The 25,334-nt window shown below is 43.7% G+C and overlaps 1 protein-coding gene and 1 pseudogene across 2 annotated transcripts; one reads left to right on the plus strand and one right to left on the minus strand.

Annotated features, from left to right (window-relative positions):
- The first annotated feature begins 10,507 nt into the window (after positions 1-10,507).
- Positions 10,508-14,461, plus strand: LOC123055727 (E3 ubiquitin-protein ligase RNF14-like; annotated as a pseudogene).
- A 553-nt stretch (positions 14,462-15,014) lies between these two features.
- On the minus strand, positions 15,015-18,431 carry LOC123049099 (uncharacterized). 2 transcript variants are annotated; one of them, XM_044472089.1, is made up of 3 exons: positions 18,262-18,431; positions 17,690-17,789; positions 15,015-15,866 (listed from the first exon to the last, which is right to left on the minus strand). In XM_044472089.1, exon 3 carries the CDS (start codon positions 15,707-15,709, stop codon positions 15,212-15,214), a length of 498 nt encoding a protein of 165 aa, XP_044328024.1. In that variant the 5' UTR covers positions 15,710-15,866; positions 17,690-17,789; positions 18,262-18,431; the 3' UTR covers positions 15,015-15,211. The 2 variants fall into 2 exon arrangements, with proteins under 2 accessions (XP_044328024.1, XP_044328025.1); XM_044472090.1 differs by lacking the exon at positions 17,690-17,789 and having other exon boundaries at positions 18,262-18,412.
- Positions 18,432-25,334: the final 6,903 nt, after the last annotated feature.

The following is a 25,334-nucleotide window of genomic DNA, read 5'->3' on the forward strand; positions in this document are numbered from 1 at the left end:
ATGTAATGGCAAGAATGTACAATGATGGGATACCACAATACCAAGATGATATAGAGGTTACCGTTCTTGCTTACGGTTAGGGTGTCAAAATGGTGAAGTGGTCGATGTCGATGACGACTTCGTGGCGATGATGAGTGGCGGTGTTCTTGATGTAGATACCAAGATGATGTAGACCCGTCCCTAAGTAGCCGAAACACCTTAGGAAACGGTAAAAACCGCAAACTCAAAATCTCCAAAGGCAAATGTCAAATGGTGGTAGCGGAATGCGTTAGTGGTTCCGGAGTTAGCAATGCGGAAGTGGTGGTGGTGGGTGATGACGAAGTGACCGTCCCTAAGTAGCCGAAACACCTTAGGAGAATCAAGTCACCCCTCAAGCAACCACAAATGCTATATGGATCAAAATGGGTTAGGTTGCGGAAAGCTATGGTGGTTTTGCAGATGATATGGTGGATGGCTTAGGCAAAGATGCCAAAAATGCCAGAATTTTGATGGAGTCAAATGGTGGTAAAACCAAGATGAGCAGCTCGGGCACGTCGCTAGCTTTTCAACGAGCCAAAGAACACCCAAATCGGAGTTCGGGAGTGAAAGTTATGAGTGAAAACGTAAAGTGCACGCGGCTGATTCTGGGGGGTGCGGGTACCCGGGGGTGGAAGGTGCGGGCACCCGGGGTGGTCCGAGGCAAACAGCCCGGGGGTGCGGGTGCCCGGGGTTTGGGGTGCGGGCACCCGGGGTGGTCAGCGGGGGTGGGCAAGGGGGTCCGGGTGCCCGGGGGTGTCGGATTTGGGCGGAAATTCGTGGGAAAGTGGAAGAAATTGGTGGATTTCGTGGAGGGAAAGGTGGGGATGGATGGGGGAAGGCTAGATCCACTTGAAACCAAGCAAATCCACGGATCAAATCCAACAAAACCTCATCAAACCAACAAATCAAAAAAAAATTGGGGCTATTTTTGGTGGGGAATTTTTGAATTTGGGTAAGAACACAACAAAATTAGGCTAGAGAACAAGAAGGGGGGCTCCAATTTCATGAGAAACCATGGCTCATGATACCAAGATGTTGTAGGGTGGAACCCTATATGGAGATCTTTCACGAATTGGAGGGGAAATCCCCAAGAACACGAAGAACACAAGAGAGGGGAAACACTCAAATTGACTAGATCCAATCACACATATGCTAGATCCAAGAACATACAAGAGTTCACAGTGATTCAAGAACAACAAAGGAAAGATACAAGGTACTAGTTCATCCCAATCCTATGAGGAGAGAGGTCTTGATGATCCTATGATGGGGATCTTTCCCTAGATGGGGGGCTTGAATCCACTAGGGGATCTTCTCCATAGGAGGTCTTGAACTCCAATGGAGTGGTCTCTCTCTAACAAGAGGAGATACAAGGAGCAAAGCTCACTAAATCATGTCATATACTTTGCTATCCCTTTAAATGAGCTAGGTGGGATGTAGTTATAGTCTAGGGACGAAATAGAGGGAGAGGGGGATACAAAGGTCCAAAATGACCCTGAAAACACACACACTCTCGGAGGGGTCCGGGCACCCGGACCGGCCAGAGGCGCCGAGCGAAGGAGGACCGGGCACCCGGGGCGCGAGGCGCCGGGCACCCGGACTAGGCCGAGACCGGCTGGAGCTGGGCCGGGCACCCGGGGGTTGATGGCACGGGCACCCGGTGGGGGGGCTGGGCCATGCCGGGAGGAGGCCCGGCACCCGGGGGTGGCGACCCGGGCACCCGGGGTGGGCTGCACCAGCACCCAGGCGGGCAGGGCCGGGCACCCGGGCCCTCCTGGCTGGGCACCCGGGGTGGCCTGGGCCTTGGACAACCGGCGGCTGGTGGCCGGGCACCCAAGGGTGTTGGTGGCCCGGCACCCGGACGGGTCCGAGGCCTCCGTAGCTTCGCGCTCTTCTCCCTCTCCTTCCTCTTGGGTCTCCGGTGAACTTGGTGCTTCACTCTGTGCTTCCTCGCAATCATCTCGGAAGTACCTACGAATGCATAGCATATCTCTTTGAGGTAGAATCTCATTCTCATGTGAAACCGAACGAAACTCGAAGAGGAAAGAAGTGACCTCGTTCTCGATGTTGCGTGCACGTGCTCTTGTCATTGGTCCACGAGGTGCTTGCGGTGGTGGTGTGACGTCCATGGTGATGGTCGAGGGATGCTCCGCATCACTTTTATGCTATCCAAAAATTCTATATCATTTCCAATCAGTAATATGTCATCCACATATAATATCAGAAATGCTACAGAGCTCCCACTCACTTTCTTGTAAATACAGGCTTCTCCAAAAGTCTGTATAAAACCATATGCTTTGATCACACTATCGAAACGTTTATTCCAACTCCGAGAGGCTTGCACCAGTCCATAAATGGATCGCTGGAGCTTGCACACTTTGTTTGCTCCCTTTGGATCGACAAAACCTTCCGGTTGCATCATATACAACTCTTCTTCCAGAAATCCATTCAGGAATGCAGTTTTGACATCCATTTGCCAAATTTCATAATCATAAAATGCGGCAATTGCTAACATGATTCGGACAGACTTAAGCATCGCTACGGGTGAGAAAGTCTCATCGTAGTCAACTCCTTGAACTTGTCGAAAACCTTTCACAACAAGTCGAGCTTTGTAGACAGTAACATTACCATCAGCGTCAGTCTTCTTCTTGAATATCCATTTATTCTCTATGGCTTGCCGATCATCGGGCAAGTCAACCAAAGTCCACACTTTGTTCTCATACATGAATCCCATCTCAGATTTCATGGCTTCAAGCCATTTTGCGGAATCTGGGCTCACCATCGCTTCTTCATAGTTCGTAGGTTCCCCTTGGTTAAGTAACATGACCTCCAGAACAGGATTACCATACCACTCTGGTGCGGATCTTACTCTGATTGACCTATGAGGTTCGGTAGTAACTTGATCTGAAGTTTCATGATCAATATCATTAGCTTCCTCACTGATTGGTGCAGGTGTCACAGGAACCGGTTTCTGTGATGAACTACTTTCCAATAAGGGAGCAGGTACAGTTACTTCATCAAGTTCTACTTTCCTCCCACTCACTTCTTTCGAGAGAAACTCCTTCTCTAGAAAGGATCCATTCTTAGCAACGAATGTTTTGCCTTCAGATCCGTGATAGAAGGTGTACCCAATAGTCTCCTTAGGGTATCCTATGAAGACACACTTCTCCGATTTGGGTTCGAGCTTATCAGGTTGAAGCTTTTTCACATAAGCATCGCAGACCCAAACTTTAAGAAATGACAACTTTGGTTTCTTGCCAAACCACAGTTCATAAGGCGTCGTCTCAACGGATTTAGATGGTGCCCTATTTAACGTGAATGCAGCCGTCTCTAGAGCATAACCCCAAAACGATAGCGGTAAATCAGTAAGAGACATCATAGATCGCACCATATCTAGTAAAGTACGATTACGACGTTCGGACACACCATTACGCTATGCTGTTCCAGGTGGCGTCAGTTGCGAAACTATTCCACATTGTTTCAAATGAAGACCAAACTCGTAACTCAAATATTCTCCTCCACGATCAGATCGTAGAAACTTTATTTTCTTGTTACGATGATTTTCCACTTCACTCTGAAATTCTTTGAACTTTTCAAATGTTTCAGACTTATGTTTCATTAAGTAGATATACCCATATCTGCTCAAATAATCTGTGAAGGTGAGAAAATGACGATACCCGCCGCGAGCCTCAATATTCATTGGACCACATACATCAGTATGTATGATCTCCAACAAATCTGTTGCTTGCTCCATTGTTCCAGAGAACGGCATTTTAGTCATCTTGCCCATGAGGCATGGTTCGCAAGTACCAAGTGATTCATAATCAAGTGATTCCAAAAGTCCATCAGTATGGAGTTTCTTCATGCGCTTTACACCAATATGACCTAAACGGCAGTGCCACAAATAAGTTGCACTATCATTATCAACTCTGCATCTTTTGGCTTCAATATTATGAATATGTGTATCACTACTATCGAGATTTAATAAAAATAGACCACTCTTCAAGGGTGCATGACCATAAAAGATATTACTCATATAAATAGAACAACCATTATTCTCTGATTTAAATGAATAACCGTCTCGCATCAAACAAGATCCAGATATAATGTTCATGCTTAACGCTGGCACCAAATAACAATTATTCAGGTCTAAAACTAATCCCGAAGGTAGATGTAGAGGTAGCGTGCCGACTGCGATCACATCGACTTTGGAACCATTTCCCACACGCATCGTCACCTCGTCCTTAGCCAATCTTCCGTTAATCCATAGTCCCTGTTTCAAGTTGCAAATAATAGCAACAGAACCAGTATCAAATACCCAGGTGCTACTGCGAGCATTAGTAAGGTACACATCAATAACATGTATACCACATATACCTTTGTTCACCTTGCCATCCTTCTTATCCGCCAAATACTTGGGGCAGTTCCGCTTCTAGTGACCAGTCTGCTTGCAGTAGAAGCACTCAGTCTCAGGCTTAGGTCCAGACTTGGGTTTCTTCTCTTGAGCAACAACTTGTTTGTTGTTCTTCTTGAAGTTCCCCTTCTTCTTCCCTTTGCACTTTTTCTTGAAACTGGTGGTCTTGTTGACCATCAACACTTGATGCTCCTTCTTGATTTCTACCTCCGCAGCCTTTAGCATTGCGAAGAGCTCAGGAATCATCTTATCAATCCCTTGCATATTATAGTTCATCACGAAGCTTTTGTAGCTTGGTGGCAGTGATTGTAGAATTCTGTCAATGACACTATCATCCGGAAGATTAACTCCCGGTTGAATCAAGTGATTGCAGTACCCAGACATTTTGAGTATATGTTCACTGACAGAACTATTCTCCTCCATCTTGCAGCTATAGAACTTATTGGAGACTTCATATCTCTCAATCCGGGCATTTGCTTGAAATATTAGCTTCAACTCCTGGAACATCTCATATGCTCCATGACGTTCAAAACATCGTTGAAGCCCCGGTTCTAAGCCGTAAATCATGGCACACTGAACTATCGAGTAGTCATCAACACACGACTGCCAGGCATTCACAATGTCTGCAGTTGTCGGCGCAGGTGGTACACCTAATGGTGCTTCCAGGACGTAATTCTTCTGTGCAGCAATGAGGATAATCCTCAAGTTACGGACCCAGTCCGTGTAATTGCTACCATCATCTTTCAACTTGGCTTTCTCAAGGAACGCATTAAAATTCAACGGAACAACAGCACGGGCCATCTATCTACAACAACATAGACAAGCAAAATACTATCAGGTACTAAGCTCATGATAAATTAAAGTTCAATTAATCATATTACTTTAGAACTCCCACTTAGATAGACATCCCTCGAATCATCTAAGTGATCACGTGATCCATCTCAACTAAACCATGTCCGATCATCACGTGAGATGGAGTAGTTTTCAATGGTGAACATCACTATGTTGATCATATCTACTATATGATTCACGCTCGACCTTTCGGTCTCGGTGTCCCGAGGCCATATCTGCATATGCTAGGCTCGTCAAGTTTAACCCGAGTATTCTGCGTCTGCAAAACTGTCTTACACCCATTGTATTTGAACGTAGAGCTTATCACACCCGATCATCACGTGGTGTCTCGGCACGACGAACTTTCGCAACGGTGCATACTCAGGGAGAACACTTTTACCTTGAAATTTAGTGAGAGATCATCTTATAATGCTACCGTCAATCAAAGCAAAATAATATGCATAAAGGATAAACATCACATGCAATCAATATAAGTGATATGATATGGCCATCATCATCTTGTGCTTGTGATCTCCATCTCCGAAGCACCGTCATGATCACCATCGTCACCGGCGCGACACCTTGATCTCCATCGTAGCATCGTTATCGTCTCGCCAACTATTGCTTCTACAACTATCGCTACCGCTTAGTGATAAAGTAAAGCAATTACAGGGCGATTGCATTGCATACAATAAAGCGACAACCATATGGCTCCTGTCAGTTGCCGATAACTCGGTTACAAAACATTATCATCTCATACAATAAAATATAGCATCATGCCTTGACCATATCACATCACAACATGCCCTGCAAAAACAAGTTAGACGTCCTCTACTTTGTTGTTGCAAGTTTTACGTGGCTGCTACGGGCTGAGCAAGAACCGTTCTTACCTACGCATCAAAACCACAACGATAGTTCATCAAGTTAGTGTTGTTTTAACCTTCTCAAGGACCGGGCGTAGTCACACTCGGTTCAACTAAAGTTGGAGAAACTGACACCCGCTAGCCACATGTGTGCAAAGCACGTCGGTAGAACCAGTCTCGCGTAAGCGTACGCGTAATGTCGGTCCGGGCCGCTTCATCCAACAATACCGCCGAACCAAAGTATGACATGCTAGTAAGCAGTATGACTTGTATCGCCCACAACTCACTTGTGTTCTACTCGTGCATATAACATCTACGCATAAACCTGGCTCGGATGACACTGTTGGGGAACGTAGTAATTTCAAAAAAATTCCTACGCACACGCAAGATCATGGTGATGCATAGCAACAAGAGGGGAGAGTGTTGTCCACGTACCCTCGTAGACCGAAAGCGGAAGCATTAGCACAATGCGGTTGATGTAGTCGTACGTCTTCACGATCCGACCGATCCAAGTACCGAACATACGGCACCTCCGGGCTCAGCACACGTTCAGCTCGATGACGTCCCGCTAACTTCGATCCAGCAGAACTTCACGGGAAAGTTCCGTCAGCACGACGGCGTGATGATGGTGATGATGTTACTACCGACGCAGGGCTTCGCCTAAGCACCTCTACGATATGACCGAGGTGGATTATGGTGGAGGGGGGCACCGCACACGGCTGGGAGAGATCAACAGATCAACTTGTGTATCTAGAGGTGCCCCTCTGCCCCCGTATATAAAGGAGGAAGGGGGAGGCCGGCCGGCCCCTTGTGGGCGCGCCAGGAGGAGGAGTCCTCCTCCTAGTAGGAGTAGGACCCCCCTCTTTCCTACTCCTACTAGGAGGGGGAAAGGAAGGGGGAGAGGGAGAGGGAAAGGGGGGCGTCGCCCCCCCTCTCCTAGTCCAATTCGGACCAGAGGGGGAGGAGCGCGCAGCCTGCCCTAGGCCAACCCTCTCTCTCTCTCCACTAAGGCCCATAAGGCCCACTATTTCTCCCGGGGGGGTTCCGGTAACCCTCCGGCACTCCGGTTTTCTCCGAAACCATCCGAAACACTTCCGGTGTCCGAATATAGTCGTCCAATATATCGATCTTTACGTATCGACCATCTCAAGACTCCTCGTCATGTCCGTGATCATATGCGGGACTCCCAACTACCTTCGGTACATCAAAACACAAAAACTCATAATACCGATCGTCACCGAACTTTAAGCGTGCGGACCCTACGGGTTCGAGAACTATGTAGACATGACCGAGACACGTCTCCGGTCAATAACCAATAGTGAAACCTGGATGCTCATATTGTCTCCTACATATTCTACGAAGATCTTTATCGGTCAAACTGCATAGCAACATACGTTGTTCCCTTTGTCATCGGTATGTTACTTGCCCGAGATTCGATCGTCGGTATCTCAATACCTAGTTCAATCTCGTTACCGGAAAGTCTCTTTACTCATTACGTAATGCATCATCCCATAACTAACTCATTAGTTACATTGCTTGCAAGGCTCATTGTGATGTGCATTATCGAGAGGGCCCAGAGATACCTCTCCGACAATCGGAGTGACAAATCCTAGTCTCGATCTATGCTAACTCAACAAGTACCATCGGAGACACCTGTAGAGTACCTTTATAATCACCCAGTTACGTTGTGACGTTTGGTAGCACACAAAGTGTTCCTCCGGTAATCGGGAGTTGCATAATCTCATAGTCATAGGAACATGTATAAGTCATGAAGAAAGCAATAGCAGTAAACTAAACGATCAAGTGCTAAGCTAATGGAATGGGTCAAGTTAATCACATCATTCTCCTAATGATGTGATCCCGTTAATCAAATGACAACTCATGTCTATGGCTAGGAAACTCAACCATCTTTCATCAACGAGCTAGTCAAGTAGAGGCATACCAGTGACACTATATTTGTCTATGTATTCACACATGTATTATGTTTCCGGTTAATACAATTCTAGCATGAATAATAAACATTTATCATGATATGAGGAAATAAATAATAACTTTATTATTGCCTCTAGGGCATATTTCCTTCAGTTTTAACCTTCTTCAAGGACCGGCCGCAGTCAAATTCGATTCAACTAAAGTAGGAGAAACAGACACCCGCCAGCTACCTTTATGCAAAACTAGTTGCATGTCAGTCGGTGGAACCGGTCTCATGTGCGTGGACATGTAAGGTTGGTCCGAGCCGCTTCTTCCCACAATACCGTTGAATCAAAATAAGACGTTAGTAGTAAGCAGCTTGACTATCACCGCCCACCACTCTTTGTGTTCTAGTCGTGCATATCATCTACGCATAGACCTGGCTCATGATGCCACTGTTGGGAATCGTTGCATGGAAAACAAAAAATTTCTACGCACACGCTATGATCTATCCATGGAGATCAAGAGCAACGAGGGGGAGAGTGTGTCTACATACCCTCATAGACCGTAAGCGAAAGCGTTTCTCAACGCAATTGATGTAGTCGAACTTCTTCGCGCTTCAACCGATCAAGTACCGAACGCATGGCACCTCCGCGTTTTGCAAACGTTCAGCTCGGTGACATCCCTCGCCTTCTTGATCCAGCAAGACGTCGAGGTAGTAGATGATTTCCGTCAGCACGACGGCGTGGTGACAGTGATGGTGAAGTGATCCTCGTAGTGCTTCGCCTAAGCACTACGAAAATATGACCGGGGTGTAAACGGTGGAGGGGGGGCGCTGCACACGGCTAAACAATTGTCTGGTGTGTGCTAGGCGCCCCCCCCTATATATATATATAGGTGGGAGGGGGAGGGGAGAGGCCAGGAGGCGCCCCAAGTAGGACCGAATCCTACTTGGGCTCCTCCCAAGCCGCGCGCCTCCCCCTGCCATATCTATCGGAGGGGGAAGGAAAGAGGGGGAAGGGGGAATCATATTCCCTTTCTTTCCTTTCCTCCTTCCCCTTTCCTTCTCCACCTTGGCTGGCCCATATGGGGGGCGCACCAGCTCCTTGTGGCTGGTGCGTTTCCCCTCTTGGCTCATAAGGCCCATATCTATTGATGGGGGTGCCCGGAACCCCTTCCGGTGACCCGATAAGTACCCGGTACCCCCCGAAACACTTCCGGTGTCCGAGTACTATCGTCCTATATATCAATCTTTACCTCTCGACCATTTTGAGACTCCTCGTCATGTCAGTGATCTCATCCGGGACTCCGAACAATATTCGGTCACCAAATCGCATAACTCATATAATATTATATCACCATCGAACGTTAAGCATGCGGACCCTACGGGTTCTAGAACTATGTAGACATGACCGAGACACCTCTATGGCCAATAACCAACAGCGGAACCTGGATGCCCATATTGGCTCCTACATATTCTACGAAGATCTTTATCGGTCGAACCGTTATGACAACATACGTAATTCCCTTTGTCCATCGGTATGTTACTTGCCCGAGATTCGATCGTCGGTATCTTCATACCTAGTTCAATCTTGTTACCGGAAAGTCTCTTTACTCGTCCCGTAATACATCACCTCGTGACTAACTCCTTAGTCGTTTGCTTGCAAGCTTATGATGTGTATTACTGAGAGGGCCTAGAGATACCTCTCTGATACTCGGAGTGACAAATCCTAATCTCGATCTAGGCCAACTCAACAAACACCTTCGGAGATACCTGTAGAGCATCTTTATAATCACCCAGTCACGTTCTGACGTTTGATAGCACACAAGGCATTCCTCCGGTATCTGGGAGTTGCATAATCACATAGTCGAAGGAATATGTATTTGACATGAAGAAAGCAATAGCAATAAAACTGAACGATCATAATGGTAAGATAACGGATGGGTCTTGTCCATCACATCATTCTCCTAATGATGTGATCCCGTTATCAAATGACAACTCATGTCCATGGTTAGGAAACCTTAACCATCTTTGATCAACGAGCTAGTCAAGTAGAGGCTCACTTGGGACATGGTGTTTGTTTAACACATGTATTTAGGTTTCTGATCAATAAAATTCTAGCATGAATAATAAACCTTTATCATGAATAAGGAAATATAAAATGACAACTTTATTGTTGCCTATAGGGCATATTTCCTTCAGAAAAGATCTTGAGTCGCTTTGGTTACAGCGACTGCAAGCCCTCTCCAACACCATACGATGCTAGCATGCTGCTTCGAAAGAATCGAAGAATTGCTAGAGATCAATTGAAGTATTATTAGATTATTGGCTCGCTTATGTATTTAGCGAGTGGCACAAGATCTGACGTCTCTTTTGTTGTTAGCAAACTGAGCCTGATTGTCTCAAAACCTGGAGATGTGCATTGGAAAGCTCTAGAGAGAGTTATGCGTTACTTAAAAGGCACTGCGAGTTATGGAATTCACTACACTGGGTACCCAAAGGTACTGGAAGGGTATAGTGACTCAAATTGGATCTCAGATGCCGACGAGATAAAGGCCACGAGTGGATATGTATTCACTCATGGAGGTGGCGCTATTTCTTGGAAGTCTTGCAAGCAGACCATCTTAACGAGGTCAACAATGGAAGCAGAACTCATGACACTAGATACAGCTACGGCCGAAGCAGATTGGCTTCGTCGGCTCTTGAATGACTCGCCGGTTGTTGAGAAAGCTGCACCGTGTATCCTTATGAACTGCGACAATCAAACTGTGATCACAAAAGTGAGCAGCTCAAAGGATAACATGAAGTCATCAAGACATGTTCAGAGAAGGTTAAAGTCTGTCAGAAAAATGAAAAACTCTGGAGTTATTGCATTGGATTATATCTGAACGTCTAAAAATCTGGCAGATCCTTTTACTAAGGGTCTATCACGTAATGTGATAGATAATGCATCGAAGGAGATGGGTATGAGACCCACAATGTGAGTTGTTCACAGTGGTAACCTAGTCTATGTGATCGGAGATCCCATGAATTAGATGTGAAAGACAAGCTATTGGTCAACTGAGAGGAGAGTATCCTTACTACTAATAATACCACTCGATGAAGATGCAATACTCTCCTAATCTGCATGGCAGGTTGATTTATATCTTAATTTGTTCTAAGTGGCTCATTGAAGCAGAGATGTTGTCCTGCAGAACATCTTTTGAAGAACACACCTATATGAGTCTGATTGTTAAACGTCACAATCTATGAGAGTAGGGTACTCTCTAGTAAACTCATGAAAGGTCTCGGAGTATGACGCATAAGCTCCACCCGCGGGGAAGACCCACGGTAGCCAAGTATCGGTCAAGGCTTTATGTGAAGCTAGATTCGCAGAAAACTTGCAGTTCAAGGCCCAGTCCACTGTTCAAGTTCTTACTAGTGTAGCATAGAGTTCTAGGTGGAAGTTCAACTTAATAGTCTCCACTGCAGTACCGGTATATAAAACAGTGTTTTGGAACCAAAGGCAAATTTTGTGTGCCTCTGGGATCTGATGGGGGATTGCTAGAATTTTGTCTATTTTGGGACAAGCCCAATAGCAGTTTCAGAAATTCCTAATAAATCCTAGAGGCCCACGCAACCCATTCGTTTAAGGCAAGAGGTGGAACTAAAGTTTAGTCCCACGTTGCTAGTTTAGTGGGAGTTGGGCCTCCTTATAAAGGAGGGTGTTTCCCCACATGTATGAGCATGAGAACAAGAGGGACATTCACGCGCGCTCCTCCTCCCTCGTCCGCCTCGCCACGCCATGCCACGCCTCATCACGACGCGCCGCGGGTTATGGGAATGAGCCGAGCCGATGTCTAAATTTTTTCCACGCACTACGGGTATACGAAAGGTCACTCGGGAGCTGGAAAGTTTTTGTTGTAGTGGATACCGAATATGAACGGTGCACCCTTCGGCTCTCGGCGTAGCCTCTCGCCTTCTTCTCCCGTGCCTATAAAAGGGAGGTCGCTCCTCTCCAAAGATACACACCAGAAGACTCTCTTCCTCTAGCCACCAAGTTCTTGAGCACTGAGCTACTGTCACAATCTTCCCCATCCCAGCTTGCGGCGTGCACCGCAGGTCGGGACAGTAGGCCTTCGAAACCGCACCCCTTTGAGTCTTGTACGGGAGAAGGGTGATAAGATTTTTGGGGAGCGCTCTGCGCGACTACTGACCGGTTCATCACGGACGCTCCGGACACCTACGACCACTTCCCCAACGACGACTTCTTCCCCGACGTCGACAACCTCTTCGACGACATGGCTGGCAAGGATGTCTACCCCAAGTCTAGTGCTGCTGCTGCTGTCCCGTACGTGTTCTTGCTTTTTCTGTTATAGATCCTGCCTCGGTTCTTTGTTCTAGTGTCTGTCCTACATATGTTAGGTTCTACTTCATATATGCAATTTGATATATTGTCTGCTTTAGACACGCTTGGTTACAGTGCATATTTGCAGATGCTATTTACCTTCTCATTGTCAGATTGCATGATTTGTTTCTCTGCTATAATAGTCATGTTTTATCTAGTATTTCTGTTAATAAAATCATACGATAAATTGCTCATATTTCCAACAAAAGCATATGTCCCTGCATAATCTTATCAACTAGGGAATATTAGAAAAATTATATTATACAATATATATGTCTCACAAACAAGTCACATACTTATTGATACATATTAGTGATGATGTCCGATCTCGAGCTTGATGCGATTCTACCTGTCCGATTTAGCCTCCAGTGATTCCTGACTGTTAGATAAAAATCGGGTTCGAAGCAATGAATAGTAAAAAAACAAATACACTTCACGATTTTGATTTTATCTGGCTGAACTGTGGGGCCTGGTGTTCGTGGGTCGTGCGTGTCAGCGGCCTTGGCTGTAGGCGTGCCCGGTGCAATCCTTCTGTGGTCAAAGACGAGTGGCCCCGCCAGAAATTTCGTTGTTGCCCCGCCGAGCGCATTCGTGGCATTTCACGTGTGTGGTCGTGCGTGGCGTGGTGTGGATCATACCTGGCCAAACGGGCCGGCCCGACACGGCACGACCCGGCCCATCGTAATCGTGCCTGGCCCGGCACGGCTCGCCAGGGCACGATTACTATACGGGCCGTGCCGTGCCGGCCCGCGTGCTTGAGATTTTGATTACCAATCTGCAACAATGCCCATTGCACTCTAATTATTTTCTTTGCTCATTTGTTCTCCTGCAGATGGTTTACGTCTTAACTGTCTACAACAAAAGGGATAAGCAGCACTGCATCCAGGTACCAAATCCATTCATGCCATTCCGTATTCCTCTCATCATACACTTAATCATAAAAATCAGCTTATTTTATTACGGCCCTGCCAATTAAGCTATCAAACTACTGTTACTGCAATTGGTCTTGAAAGGCCACTAAACTATTACATTATGTGGCACTGCTGTATGATTTATTCATTTGGAGGAACTTCTTTTATTGGTGAGAAAAATAGAAATATCCTATAAGTCTACTGAGATTTCCAATGTGAATCCTTTCTAAGACCTGAGTTTTCCTATGAGAATCTTCACTAGATGTTAAGTTGAGGTTACCTTTCAAGTAAACTATTACTACAATATTTGCCACAGCTGTATGATTTATTTTCTTGAGGAGTTTATGGTTGTTTTAATTGGTTCCAGACTCCCAGTTCCAGTACTCATCAGTTACCAAAATACTGACAAAATGTGCGGTGCTCTTTCCTTGCTCGTTTTCAATTCTTTGCAGATCCATGTGCACCGTGAAATTCCAGATGGTATCAGTGTGCCCACAGAACTCCAGAGTGTTGATGATTACCCAGACAACCAGTTCACATTCAGTGTCAAGCACTTGGCTCCAATATCACTGACATGCCTTATGCCTCCATCATACCTGAGCCATCATCCTCCATACTTCTTTCTCAGTGTACAGTGGTTGGATACTGTGAAGGTCTCAACCCTTTGTCACATGCTTGAATTGATTTGGGCACATCAGTCTGCACAGGAAGTTGTTTTTGAGTGGGTGCAGGGCTTTACGCTCTCTCATCTTGGTTTTGATGGCGGGATAATCATACGCATGTCTGATAGTACGATGGCTCCTGTGGATGCTCGGGTTGTTGGAGAGATTCTGTCTGTAGAGGATGTTGTTCAACGGTTGATCAACTACGATGAAGAGCAATGCCTTGAAACATTTATTCGGGGCCTCCATGTCTGCGCAATTTGTTTCAGTGAGCACCCAGATAATTCAGATGCTCCATTTGATTCTTGGATACTCTCCCTGCTGCTCATTTCACAACTACATCTTCATTGTAACTTAAATTTGTTGTTTTGAAACAGTAAGGGAGAACACTACTGATACAGTATATATTGGACACTGAATTGCTGCTCCATGGAGCCAGGGCACCATGATTTATGCACAAATCAAACAAAATTTTGGTACTGTTTTTTGAAATTTTAGTTCTGGGGTATAATACCTAATTATTAGAATTCAAATACTCTACATTCTGGGATATTTCCGTGTATATCTATTTCAGCGTACCACACTGCTTGTATATAAAATTAACATATAGCAGCAGTCAAACAATCTATTTCAGCGTAACTACAGTTTGGCTTTAGTACAAACATATCACATATATGCGCCTTAGTTCTATGTAATGCTTTGTTGTTCTCTAAGGCATCCTCCTATCGTTGATGGAAGTACTAGCATTTTTCTGGCAGTGGTAATGGCAGTAGCTTCATTTAGTATGGTTTGGTTTCTTACAACTGTGAACTTCACAAATCAGTTAAAATTGGTGATCGCTTCTGGAACATACGTATACATCACAGACCATTCACAGTATAGGTTCATCTTTAACCCTCTTAAAGATGAAAATGCCATTTCCTTTTGAGAATATCTTCAGACAACATAATATCGTTGTCTATTTTGCTGAGAGAGAAATAATCTGATTGGATTGTGGAAATCAGTGATAACAGGAGATAGTGAGATACTTTGGTTGATTACTTTGGATCTTAAGAGTACACAGACTGTAAATAATAAGATGGTAAGAAAGATGCAGCATTGTCAGATTAATTTGGTAGCTCTGCACCTTTAATTTACTCCTGTTGCTTTCCAGGGGATTCTTAATGAATGGTTCTGCACAAGTGAAACCAGCTGAGTCTATCGTTTGGAGAAAAAACTAACTTGCTGGGAAGACTGAGCTGAAGTAGAAGGACACATTCTCCTCCTCCTGAGTTGCAGAGTAAATCTTCTCGTATGCCTTCTCTTTCTTATCATCAGATTCAAAATTGCTTTTTTGGTTATCCGAGCCGTTCTCTTCAGCAATGCCGGCACTTTCCACATTATTTTCAGAACACTTAGCTGGCACTTCTATAGCATTATTGACTTTCACTGGAGCATCATCCATTTGCTCATCATCTTTACAAGCATCAACTGCCTGCACCCCGCTTCTGCCTTCCTCTGCAACAGCCTCACAGTTGGTCTTCTCCTGACTGTCACCCGCAGTTGCCTCACAGTCAGTCTTCTCCAAACTGTCACCCACAGTAGCCTCACAGTCAGCCTTCTCCAAACTGTCACCCTCGCTAACATCCACGGCGGCGGCTTCACCCTCAGGCTCAGCATCTCTCCGACCTGAGCACCCTCTTCGCCACGCCGCCATTCTCGCGCCCAGGAACATCCTTCCTTTTCTTCCCTGCAAGCGTGGGCCCCTCGCTGTCACCAAGGGAAGGTTTTTCCACCTCCAAGGAGGAAGCCTTGGGCGAATCCTTCATCAAGGCGTCTTCTATTCCTGGCATCAGGTTTCGCTCCAAACCGTTAAGCCTCATCGCAGAGCCCTGCGTAATAAGACCAGAAAAATCATCAGAATCACACTTGCACGAAGTGTTGAAGTGATAACCAGCAATCTGCCCCAACTCCCAGCCAGTGTAAACCTAGCCCGATAATTACGGTCCATAAAATCGGAGCAATGCGATACGAAGCACATGAAATGGTTAAAACTTGCTCTTTTCAGTAAACCTAGATGGCAATTCGGGAAACTAGTGAAACATCTTCACATCATTCTGGAACGGAGGGACTAATAAATAAATAGTTTCACACCATATACAAAGAATTTTCCTGCCACATGACAATTTTTTCCAAACGAAATATCCGGACTGAAACAATTCCATCATCCATCTATGCGCCATCTATCTATTCCAGGCAGGTTTAGCATCACACAACATGCCGTAGCTAAGAATGGAACTAAACAAAGTTGCAGTCAAATTTTGAGCACCACAAACAAAAGCACCCCAATTTCCTGACCGAATCTACTATAAGGCCATGTATTTTGCAGGCAGATTTTAGGATGGCACAACATACTGTAAATAAGATCTGGAGTGAAATAAACATTCTTTTCAGTGGAACTTTAAACAACCCAAAGCCCTTCTATACAGAGCTAGCTTCAGTTGCAGTAGCAATAAACAGTTTGACAGGCACATACAGTACAGTCTACAGAGTGTGTTTCCCAGCAAGATACCCTATACTGAAACAAGTTCTATCATTTATCGTTCGCCGGCGGATAAAGTTAAAAGATCAGCTGCCTCCCTGACCATTGGATGAAGCTGCGGATGGCTGTGTGATCTACCCACGTGATCCGTCATCTTTGCAACAAATGTGTTGCTGCAGTACTTTCTGCAACAGAGGTCTAGTTGCCGAAATTATTCGCAACAAAGGCCAGTTGCATTAAAATTTTAAACTATTTTTTCCTCTTAACCTGTTGCAACAAGAGCCTTTTTGCAAAAAACATGCTGTTGCAGAAGACAAAAATCAATTGCGGATCCCTCTACACGCCGTCCAACAGCAACGTCAGATGTAAGCTACGTCGGGGACAACCGAGGGGCGGAGGCTGCCAAGGCAATGCAGCGTCGATCTCGCCGGAGCACCACATATCCGGCGGGAGGCAGCTCGGACGAGGTCACCGAGCGGTCGTGGAGAGGCAACCAACGACCGAGCAGATGGATCATGAGAGCGGGTCGGGCCCATCAACGGAGGAGAGAAAGGAGGAGGAGAGAGGAGAGGGCCCATGAAGGATGAGAGCATGGCCGTCCACGCCGGCGCGTGGGGATTCAGATCTTGCAACAAGCTAGTTGTTGCGGGGCAAAAATTGCAACAATGGTCCAGTTGCAAAGCTAGACCGTGGAAAAAGGATACTTCCAAGCCATCTGATTAAAGAAACATCCGATGAGCATAAAGGCGATGGATGCGCGCAGAAAGATCGGTCGAGTGAACAGAAGAGTTTCCCTTTAACTATCTATCCCAAGCAAATTTTAGCACTACACACCAACATTTTGAGCCAAGGATGAAACCAGACATAATTTTAACCAATATATGCAAAATAATTAATATATTTTTGTGCAGTAGAAAGATAGACCCAGAATGAAGAGATTATAGATATTACTAATGGGGTCAATTTAATTTCTTATAATTTTCATTTGCCCCAAAACATCTGAAATAATTCATGCAGTCCACTGGATGTCGGGTCATTTGAGATAAAATTCATACATATGAGTACATCATAGGAGAGAAGTACTCTGTTCTTCCTTTCTTCCGGTGCCTGTCGACCAACCAAATGATGGCACAAAGCGAAACCCAACAAATGGAAAGGAAAGGGGTCTCTCACCTTGCGAAGTGAGTCTTTCCCTACATTTCTGTAAGAGGCTGTTTCCAGGACTTGAACCCGTGACCTCGTGCAGCTTTACCACTACGCCAGGGCATACATCCTAGAAAAACATTGACTACCTTAAGAATAAATTTAGATAGAAACAGGAAGGATGAAAACCTGCAACAATTGGCATTGCAAGGAAAATATTTTCTGGTGGTCATTAGAACAACATGACACTTACTTTTTAGTCAAATTCAACCTGGAAGAAGTTGAGAGTAATTGTTCCTAAAAGTGCACCCTCTCAACAAATTTTAAGAAGTCTGTGTATGCACGTTTAATTCGAATAGATCCTATTCAAGAATAGCAATTGTTCACAAAGCCGGCATGAAGTCACTACCTCAAAGAGGGACAGATCCATCGTTGTAAAATTGATCCACTTATATATTTTACAATTTGGAGAAGGCGTCTCCAACAATATAAACTTTCGAGATTTAACTTATTTGACTAATTTGGTTCGATAGAAAGGAGGGCAGACTGTGGGACTAAGAAATAGAGGAAGCAAGTACGGAGGAGGAGAGGCCGGGAGAGACCTTGGACTTGACGGAGCGCTTGATGAGCAACCAGAGCCCCGGCACGGACAGCACGAAGAACCCCAGCGAGGTGTAGTAGCGCGCCTGCGAGTACCCCGTCCCCGCCCCGACGGTGGCGTCGAGGAGCACTGCCCAGGAGCAAAACGATCGTTCATTTAGTCCCACATCGGCTAGCCAGATAGAGCAGGACCTGTTTATAAGTACCGCGCTGCTTCAACAGCTGTCCCTTCCGGGACACCCGATAACCTAAAATTATAAAGCGTAGCAAGGATCTGCACACATAAGGATGTCACTATGTTTTTACTTTTTACCCCACACGTGTTCTACTGATTTACAGAAAAGTCCTCAAAGTTCTCATTTCTATGTCTTGAATCCAAAATTTTAGGATTTCGCGCGCCATCTTTTCAGCCCTTTTTTACTTTTTACCCCACACGTGTTCTACTGATTTTACAGAAAAGTCCTTAGAGTCCTCATTTCTATGTCTTGAGATCCAAAATTTTAGGATTTCATGCGCCATCTTTTCAGCCTCTCCCGTATACTACTTTTCCATATTTTGAGATAAAAAAATTTAGGGTTTCATGCGCCGTATACTACTATTTTTAATTTTATTTTCATCTTTTAAGATCCCTAGAGCATCTCTAGCAGACCCTTTATATCGCAGACCCTTAGAACCGTTATAAGGGTTGCAAAAAACGTGTTTTAAGAGTCGGCTTTACCTCCCGGAACAGACCCTGTAAACGGCACTGTAAAAACAAATATTCCTCTCCTTCCCTGTCGTCCTCCTCCGCCTCCCTTGCTCGTTCCCCCTCATCCCTCGAACGCCCTCGCCGGCGGCCGGCCACATCCGCGCTCATCTCGGCCACCTCGCCCCACCCTTCTCCGGCTCCAATTCGAACCGGCGGTGCCCGATTCTAGCGGGCGGTGGCCAATTCTAGTGGGCAGCGGACGATTCTGGTGAGGTATGCGATGAAATTGCGGCGGTGCGTCCTTCCCGATGAGGTTTGACCGATATAAGGGTCACCCTCAGTTTGGCCTTCAAGCCTTCAAATATATTGGTCTCAGGTGTGGGTTTATGGTGGCCTTTAGAATATTTAAGGGTCGGGCCGCTTTTACAGTTTCTGTTTTGGACACTTTTTACGACCAAACTCTTAAAAATCTAAAAATTATAAGGGTTTTACCGGTTTTAAGGAGTCTGCTAGAGTGCTCTTACAGCTGCCAAATTTTGGATGCCAGGTCAACTGCCATTTTTTACTCTTGAATCATGGCATTTCTTGTGGCCATGTATACACATGTAATATTCCCTCTGTATCGTTTTACTTCATGTATTGGATTTGTCTGAGGTCAAACTTTGCAAAGTTATAACAACTTTATATTAGAAAATATCAACATCTACAATACCTAATAAGTATAATATGAAATTATATTTCATGATGGACCTAAAGATGGCGTTCTTGTATTGTGAATGTTAATAATATTTTGTATAAACTTGGTCAAACTTTGAGGAGTTTGATTTCAGACAAATCTAATATGCAGAGTAAGAAGAAAAGCAAGGGAGTAGATGCATATTTTTTTCGGCCCAACACGCATAAGGATCAGGGACGGAGCTCCCGTGTAACCAACTAACACCAATGTGTTCTGGCTTTTCAGTTAGTCTCCAACACTACTAAAAGAGAAACATAAAATTTTCCAAAGCCAAACAATAAACTATACACGGGATAACCATGCACTACTACGAAAACCTTATACACAGAAGCTTATCAGTAGTGTTGGTTAAAAGGAGGCGGTACTGCTACTTAGCATTAGTGTGTGGTCACAAAGGGCGCTACTACTATAATTGCCACACCGTTGTCGACAGGCTAGGTATAGTAGGGCCCTTCCGCAAACTGAGCTACTGCTAATAAAATAGTAGTAGCGCGTTTTCAGAGTAGGGCGCTACTGTTAAGTTTGATCTAAAAACCCCAATCGACCAGAGTCTAGAATGTCGGTGCAGATAGGCGGCGAAAAGCGGTAGGGGCGAAATCCCGTACCGTTTGGAGCGCGACCTCCGCCCGCCGACAACAACCGTCGAGCTTAGGGTGGCTGTCGCGATAGAAGTTGATGAGGTGCAGAGTTGCGGAGGAGTCCGCGGCGAGTGGGTGGGGAAGAAGTGGGCAAGGGTTTTCTTTTTTCCTTTTGCATGTGTGGGTGAACACACACGATTTACAGAGGCGACGGATATGAATCGTGTGCGATAGTAAATCACCGAGATTGAAGGGGAGTCCAAATTTCCTTTGTCCTTTGTCCATGAGTTTTCTTCTACGGTGAACATAAACCCTGCAAATCACCGTGTTCAAATTTGGCACTTTTCCGGGTTCATTTATAATATTTAGGGGATTATGTGCATTTTCTAGGCATTAATGTAGATAACTCAAATTCAAACAATCGGTGCATGAAAAGGTGCCGGAAAAGGCCCCAAATGGGATCTCACGGGTATAGAAGGTTGCGGCGGTGGAAAAGTAGTGGTTTCGTGGCTCTCCTTGATGTTTTTAGGGTACAAGGGTATATATAGGCGAAAGAAGTACGTCAGTGGAGCTACGAGGGGCCCACGAGGGTGGGGGGCGCCCTCCTGCCTCGTGGCCGCCTCGTTGCGTCTCTGACTTCCACTCCAAATCTCCTGGATGGCGTTTGTTTCAAGAAATATCCTCGCGAAGGTTTCGTTCCGTTTGGATTCCGTTTGATATTTCTTTTCTGCGAAACACTAAAATAGGCAAAAAAAACAGCAACTGGCACTGGGCCTCCGGTTAATAGGTTAGTCCCAAAAATAATATAAAAGAGTATATTAGAGCCCACTAAACATCCAAAACAAATAATATAATAGCATGGAACAATAAAAAATTATAGTACGTTGGAGACGTATCAGCATCCCCAAGCTTAATTCCTGCTCGTCCTCGAGTAGGTAAATGATAAAAACAGAATTTTTGATGTGGAATGCTACCTAACATAATTTTCAATGTAATTTTCTTTATTGTGGCATGAATGTTTAGATCCAAAAGTTTCAAGACAAAAGTTTAATATTGACATAAAAATAATAATACTTCAAGCATACTAACCAAGCAATTATGTCTTCTCAAAATAACATAGCCAAAGAAAGCTCATCCCTACAAAATCATATAGTTTGGCCATGCTTTATTTTTGTCACACAAAATGCTCTAATCATGCACAACCCCGATGACAAGCCAAGCAATTGTTTCATACTTTAGCATTCTCAAACTTTTTAAACTTTCACGCAATATATGAGCGCGAGCCATGGACATAGCACTATAGGTGGAGCAGAATATGATGATGGAGGTTGTGTGGAGAAGACAAAAAGGGAGAAAGTCTCACATCGACACGGCTAATCAACGGGCTATGGAGATGCCCATCAATTGATGTCAATGCGAGGAGTAGGGATTTCCATGCAACAGATGCACTAGAGCTATAAATGAATGAAAGCTCAACAAAAGAAACTAAGTGGGTGTGCATCCAACTTACTTGCTCACGAAGACCTAGGGCATTTGAGGAAGCCCATTGTTGGAATATACAAGCCAAGTTCTATAACGAAAATTCCCACTAGTATATGAAAGTGACAAAATAAGAGACTCTCTATCATGAAGATCATGGTTCTACTTGAAGCACAAGCATGAAAAAAAGGATAGTAACATTGCCCCTTCTCTCTTTTTCTCTCATTTTTTGGGGCCTTTTCTTTTTTTATTTGGCCTTTCTCTCCTTTTTTTGGGCCTTCTCTTTTTTTTATTTGGCCTTTCTCTTTTTTTATTTTTTTATTTCCTCACATGGGACAATGCTCTAATAATGATGATCATCACACTTTTATTTATTTACAACTCAAGAATTACAACTCGATACTTAGAACAATATATGACTCTATGTAGATGCCTCCTGCGGTGTATCGGGATGTGCAATGAATCAAGAGTGACATGTAAATAAAAAATATGAACGGTGGCTTTGCCACAAATACGATGTCAACTACATGATCATGCAAGGCAATATGACAATGATGAAGCGTGTCATAATAAACGGAGCGGTGGAAAGTTGCATGACAATATATCTCAGAATGGCTATGAAAATGCCATAATAGGTAGTTATGGTGGCTGTTTTGAGGAAGATATAAGGAGGCTTATGTGTGATAGAGCGTATCATATCACGGGGTTTGGATGCACCAGCGAAGTTTGCACCAACTCTCGAGGTGAGAAAGGGCAATGCACGGTACCGAAGAGGCTAGCAATGATGGAAGGGTGAGAGTGCGTATAATCCATGGACTCAACATTAGTCATAAAGAACTCACATACTTATTGCAAAAATCTACAAGTCATCAAAACCAAGCACTACGCGCATGCTCCTAGGGGGATAGATTGGTAGGAAAAGACCATCGCTCGTCCCCGATCGCCACTCATAAGTAAGGCAATCAAAGAACACCTCAAGCTTCAAATTTGTCACACAACGGTTACCATACGTGCATGCTACGGGACTTGCAAACCTCAACATAAGTATTTCTCAATTTCACAATTACTCAACTAGCACGACTCTAATATCACCATCTTTATATCTCAAAACAATTATCAAGTATCAAACCCCTCATAGTATTTAATGCACTCTATATGAAAGTTTTTATTATACCCATCTTGGATGCCTATCATATTAGGACTAATTTTATAGCCAAAGCAAATTACCATGCTATTCTAAAAGACTCTCAAAATAATATAAGTGAAGCATGAGAGATCAATAATTTCTATAAAATAAAACCACCACCGTGCTCTAAAAAGATATAAGTGAAGCACTAGAGCAAATTTATCTAGCTCAAAAGATATAAGTAAAGCACATAGAGTATTCTAATAAATTCGGATTCATGTTTGTCTCTCCCAAAAGGTGTGTACAGCAAGGATGATTGTGGTAAACTAAAAAGCAAAGACTCAAATCATACAAGACGCTCCAAGCAAAACACATATCATGTGGTGAATAAAAATATAGCCTCAAGTAAAGTTACCGATAGACGAAGACGAAAGAGGGGATGCCTTCCGGGGCATCCCCAAGCTTAGGCTTTTGGTTGTCCTTGAATTTTACCTTGGTGTGCCTTGGGCATCCCCAAGCTTAGGCTCTTGCCACTCCTTATTCCAAAATCCATCAAATCTTTACCCAAAAAGAAAACTTCACAACACAAAACTTAAACAGAAAATCTCATGAGCTCCGTTAGTATAAGAAAACAAACCACCACCTTAAGGTACTGTAATGAACTCATTCTTTATTTATATTGTTGTTAAACCTACTATATTCCAACTTCTCTATGGTTCATACCCCCCTCCCGATACTAGCCATAGATTCATCAAAATAAGCAAACAACACACGAAAAACAGAATCTGTCAAAACAGAACAGTTTGTAGCAATCTGCATCAAATAAATACTTCTGGAACTCCAAAAATTCTGAAATAAATTGGTGGACGTGAGGAATTTGTCTATTAATCATCTGCAAAAATAATCAACCTAAAAGCACTCTCCAGTAAAAAGTGGCATCTAATCTCATGAGCGCAAAAGTTTCTGTTTTTTACAGCAAGATTGCAAAGACTTCACCCAAGTTCTCCCAAAAGTTCTATTTGGCACAAACACTAATTAAAACATAAAACCACATCTAACCAGAAGCTAGATGAATTATCTATTACTAAACAGGAACAAAAAGAAAGGAACAAAAATAAAATTGGGTTGCCTCCCAACAAGTGATATCGTTTAACGCCCCTAGCTAGGCATAAAAACAAGAATAGATCTAGGTATTGTCATCTTTGATGTGCAATTCATAATAGATTCATAAGGTAATTTAATTTTCTTTCTAGGAAAGTGTTCCATGCCTTTCCTTAACGGAAATTGGAATATAATATTTCCTTCTTTTATATCAATTATTGCACCATTCGTTCTAAGGAAAGGTCTACCAAGAATAATAAGACATGTAGGATTGCAATCTATATCAAGAACAATGAAATCTATGGGCACATAATTCCTATTTGCAACAATAAGAACATCATTAATCCTTCCCATAGTTTTCTTAATGGTGGAATCCGCAAGGTGCAAATTTAAAGAACAATCATCAAATTCACGGAAACCTAACACACCACACAAAGTTTTGGGATTCGTGGAAACACTAGCACCCAAATCACATAAAGCATAGCATTCATGATCTTTAATCTTAATTCTAATAGTAGGTTCCCACTCATCATAAAGTTTTCTAGGGATAGAAACTTCTAATTCAAGCTTTTCTTCATAAGATTGCATTAAATCATCAACGATATGTTTAGTAAAGGCCTTATTTTGATCATGCACATGAGGAGAATTTAACACAGATTGCAACAAGGAAATACAATCTATCAAAGAGAAATTATCATAATTAAATTCCTTGAAATCCAAAATAGTGGGTTCATTGCTATGTAAAGTTTTGACCTCTTCAATCCCACTTGTATTAATTTTAGCATCAAGATCTAAAAACTCCGAATCATTGGGACGCCTTTTAACTAAAGTTGACTCATCTCCAGTCCCATCTTTATCAAGATTCATATTGGAAAACAAAGATTTAATAGGAGACACATCAATCACTTTCAGATCTTCATCATTATTATCATGAAAACTAGAAGAACACGCTTTCACAAAGCAATCTTTTTTAGCACGCATCCTAGCGGTTCTTTCTTTGCACTCATTAATGGAAATTATCATGGCTTTGAGAGACTCATTGATATCATGATTAGGTGGAAGAGACCTAAGTTTCAAAGAATCAACATCAAGAGAAATTCTATCCACGTTCCTAGCCAACTCATCAATCTTAGGCAATTGTTCTTCAAGCAAAGCGTTGAAATTTTTTTGTGAATTCATAAATTCTTTAACACTAGTCTCAAAATCAGAGGGCATCTTATTAAAATTTCCATAATATTTGTTGTAGGAATTACCATAATTATTAGAGAAATTACTAGGAAACAGCCTAGAATTAAAGTTTCCTCTATACGCATTATTACCAAAGTTGTTCCTACCAACAAAATTCACATCCATAGATTCATTATTAT

The sequence above is a fragment of the Triticum aestivum genome, chromosome 2D (genome assembly GCF_018294505.1).
Source record: "Triticum aestivum cultivar Chinese Spring chromosome 2D, IWGSC CS RefSeq v2.1, whole genome shotgun sequence".
Taxonomy (NCBI): Eukaryota; Viridiplantae; Streptophyta; class Magnoliopsida; order Poales; family Poaceae; genus Triticum; species Triticum aestivum.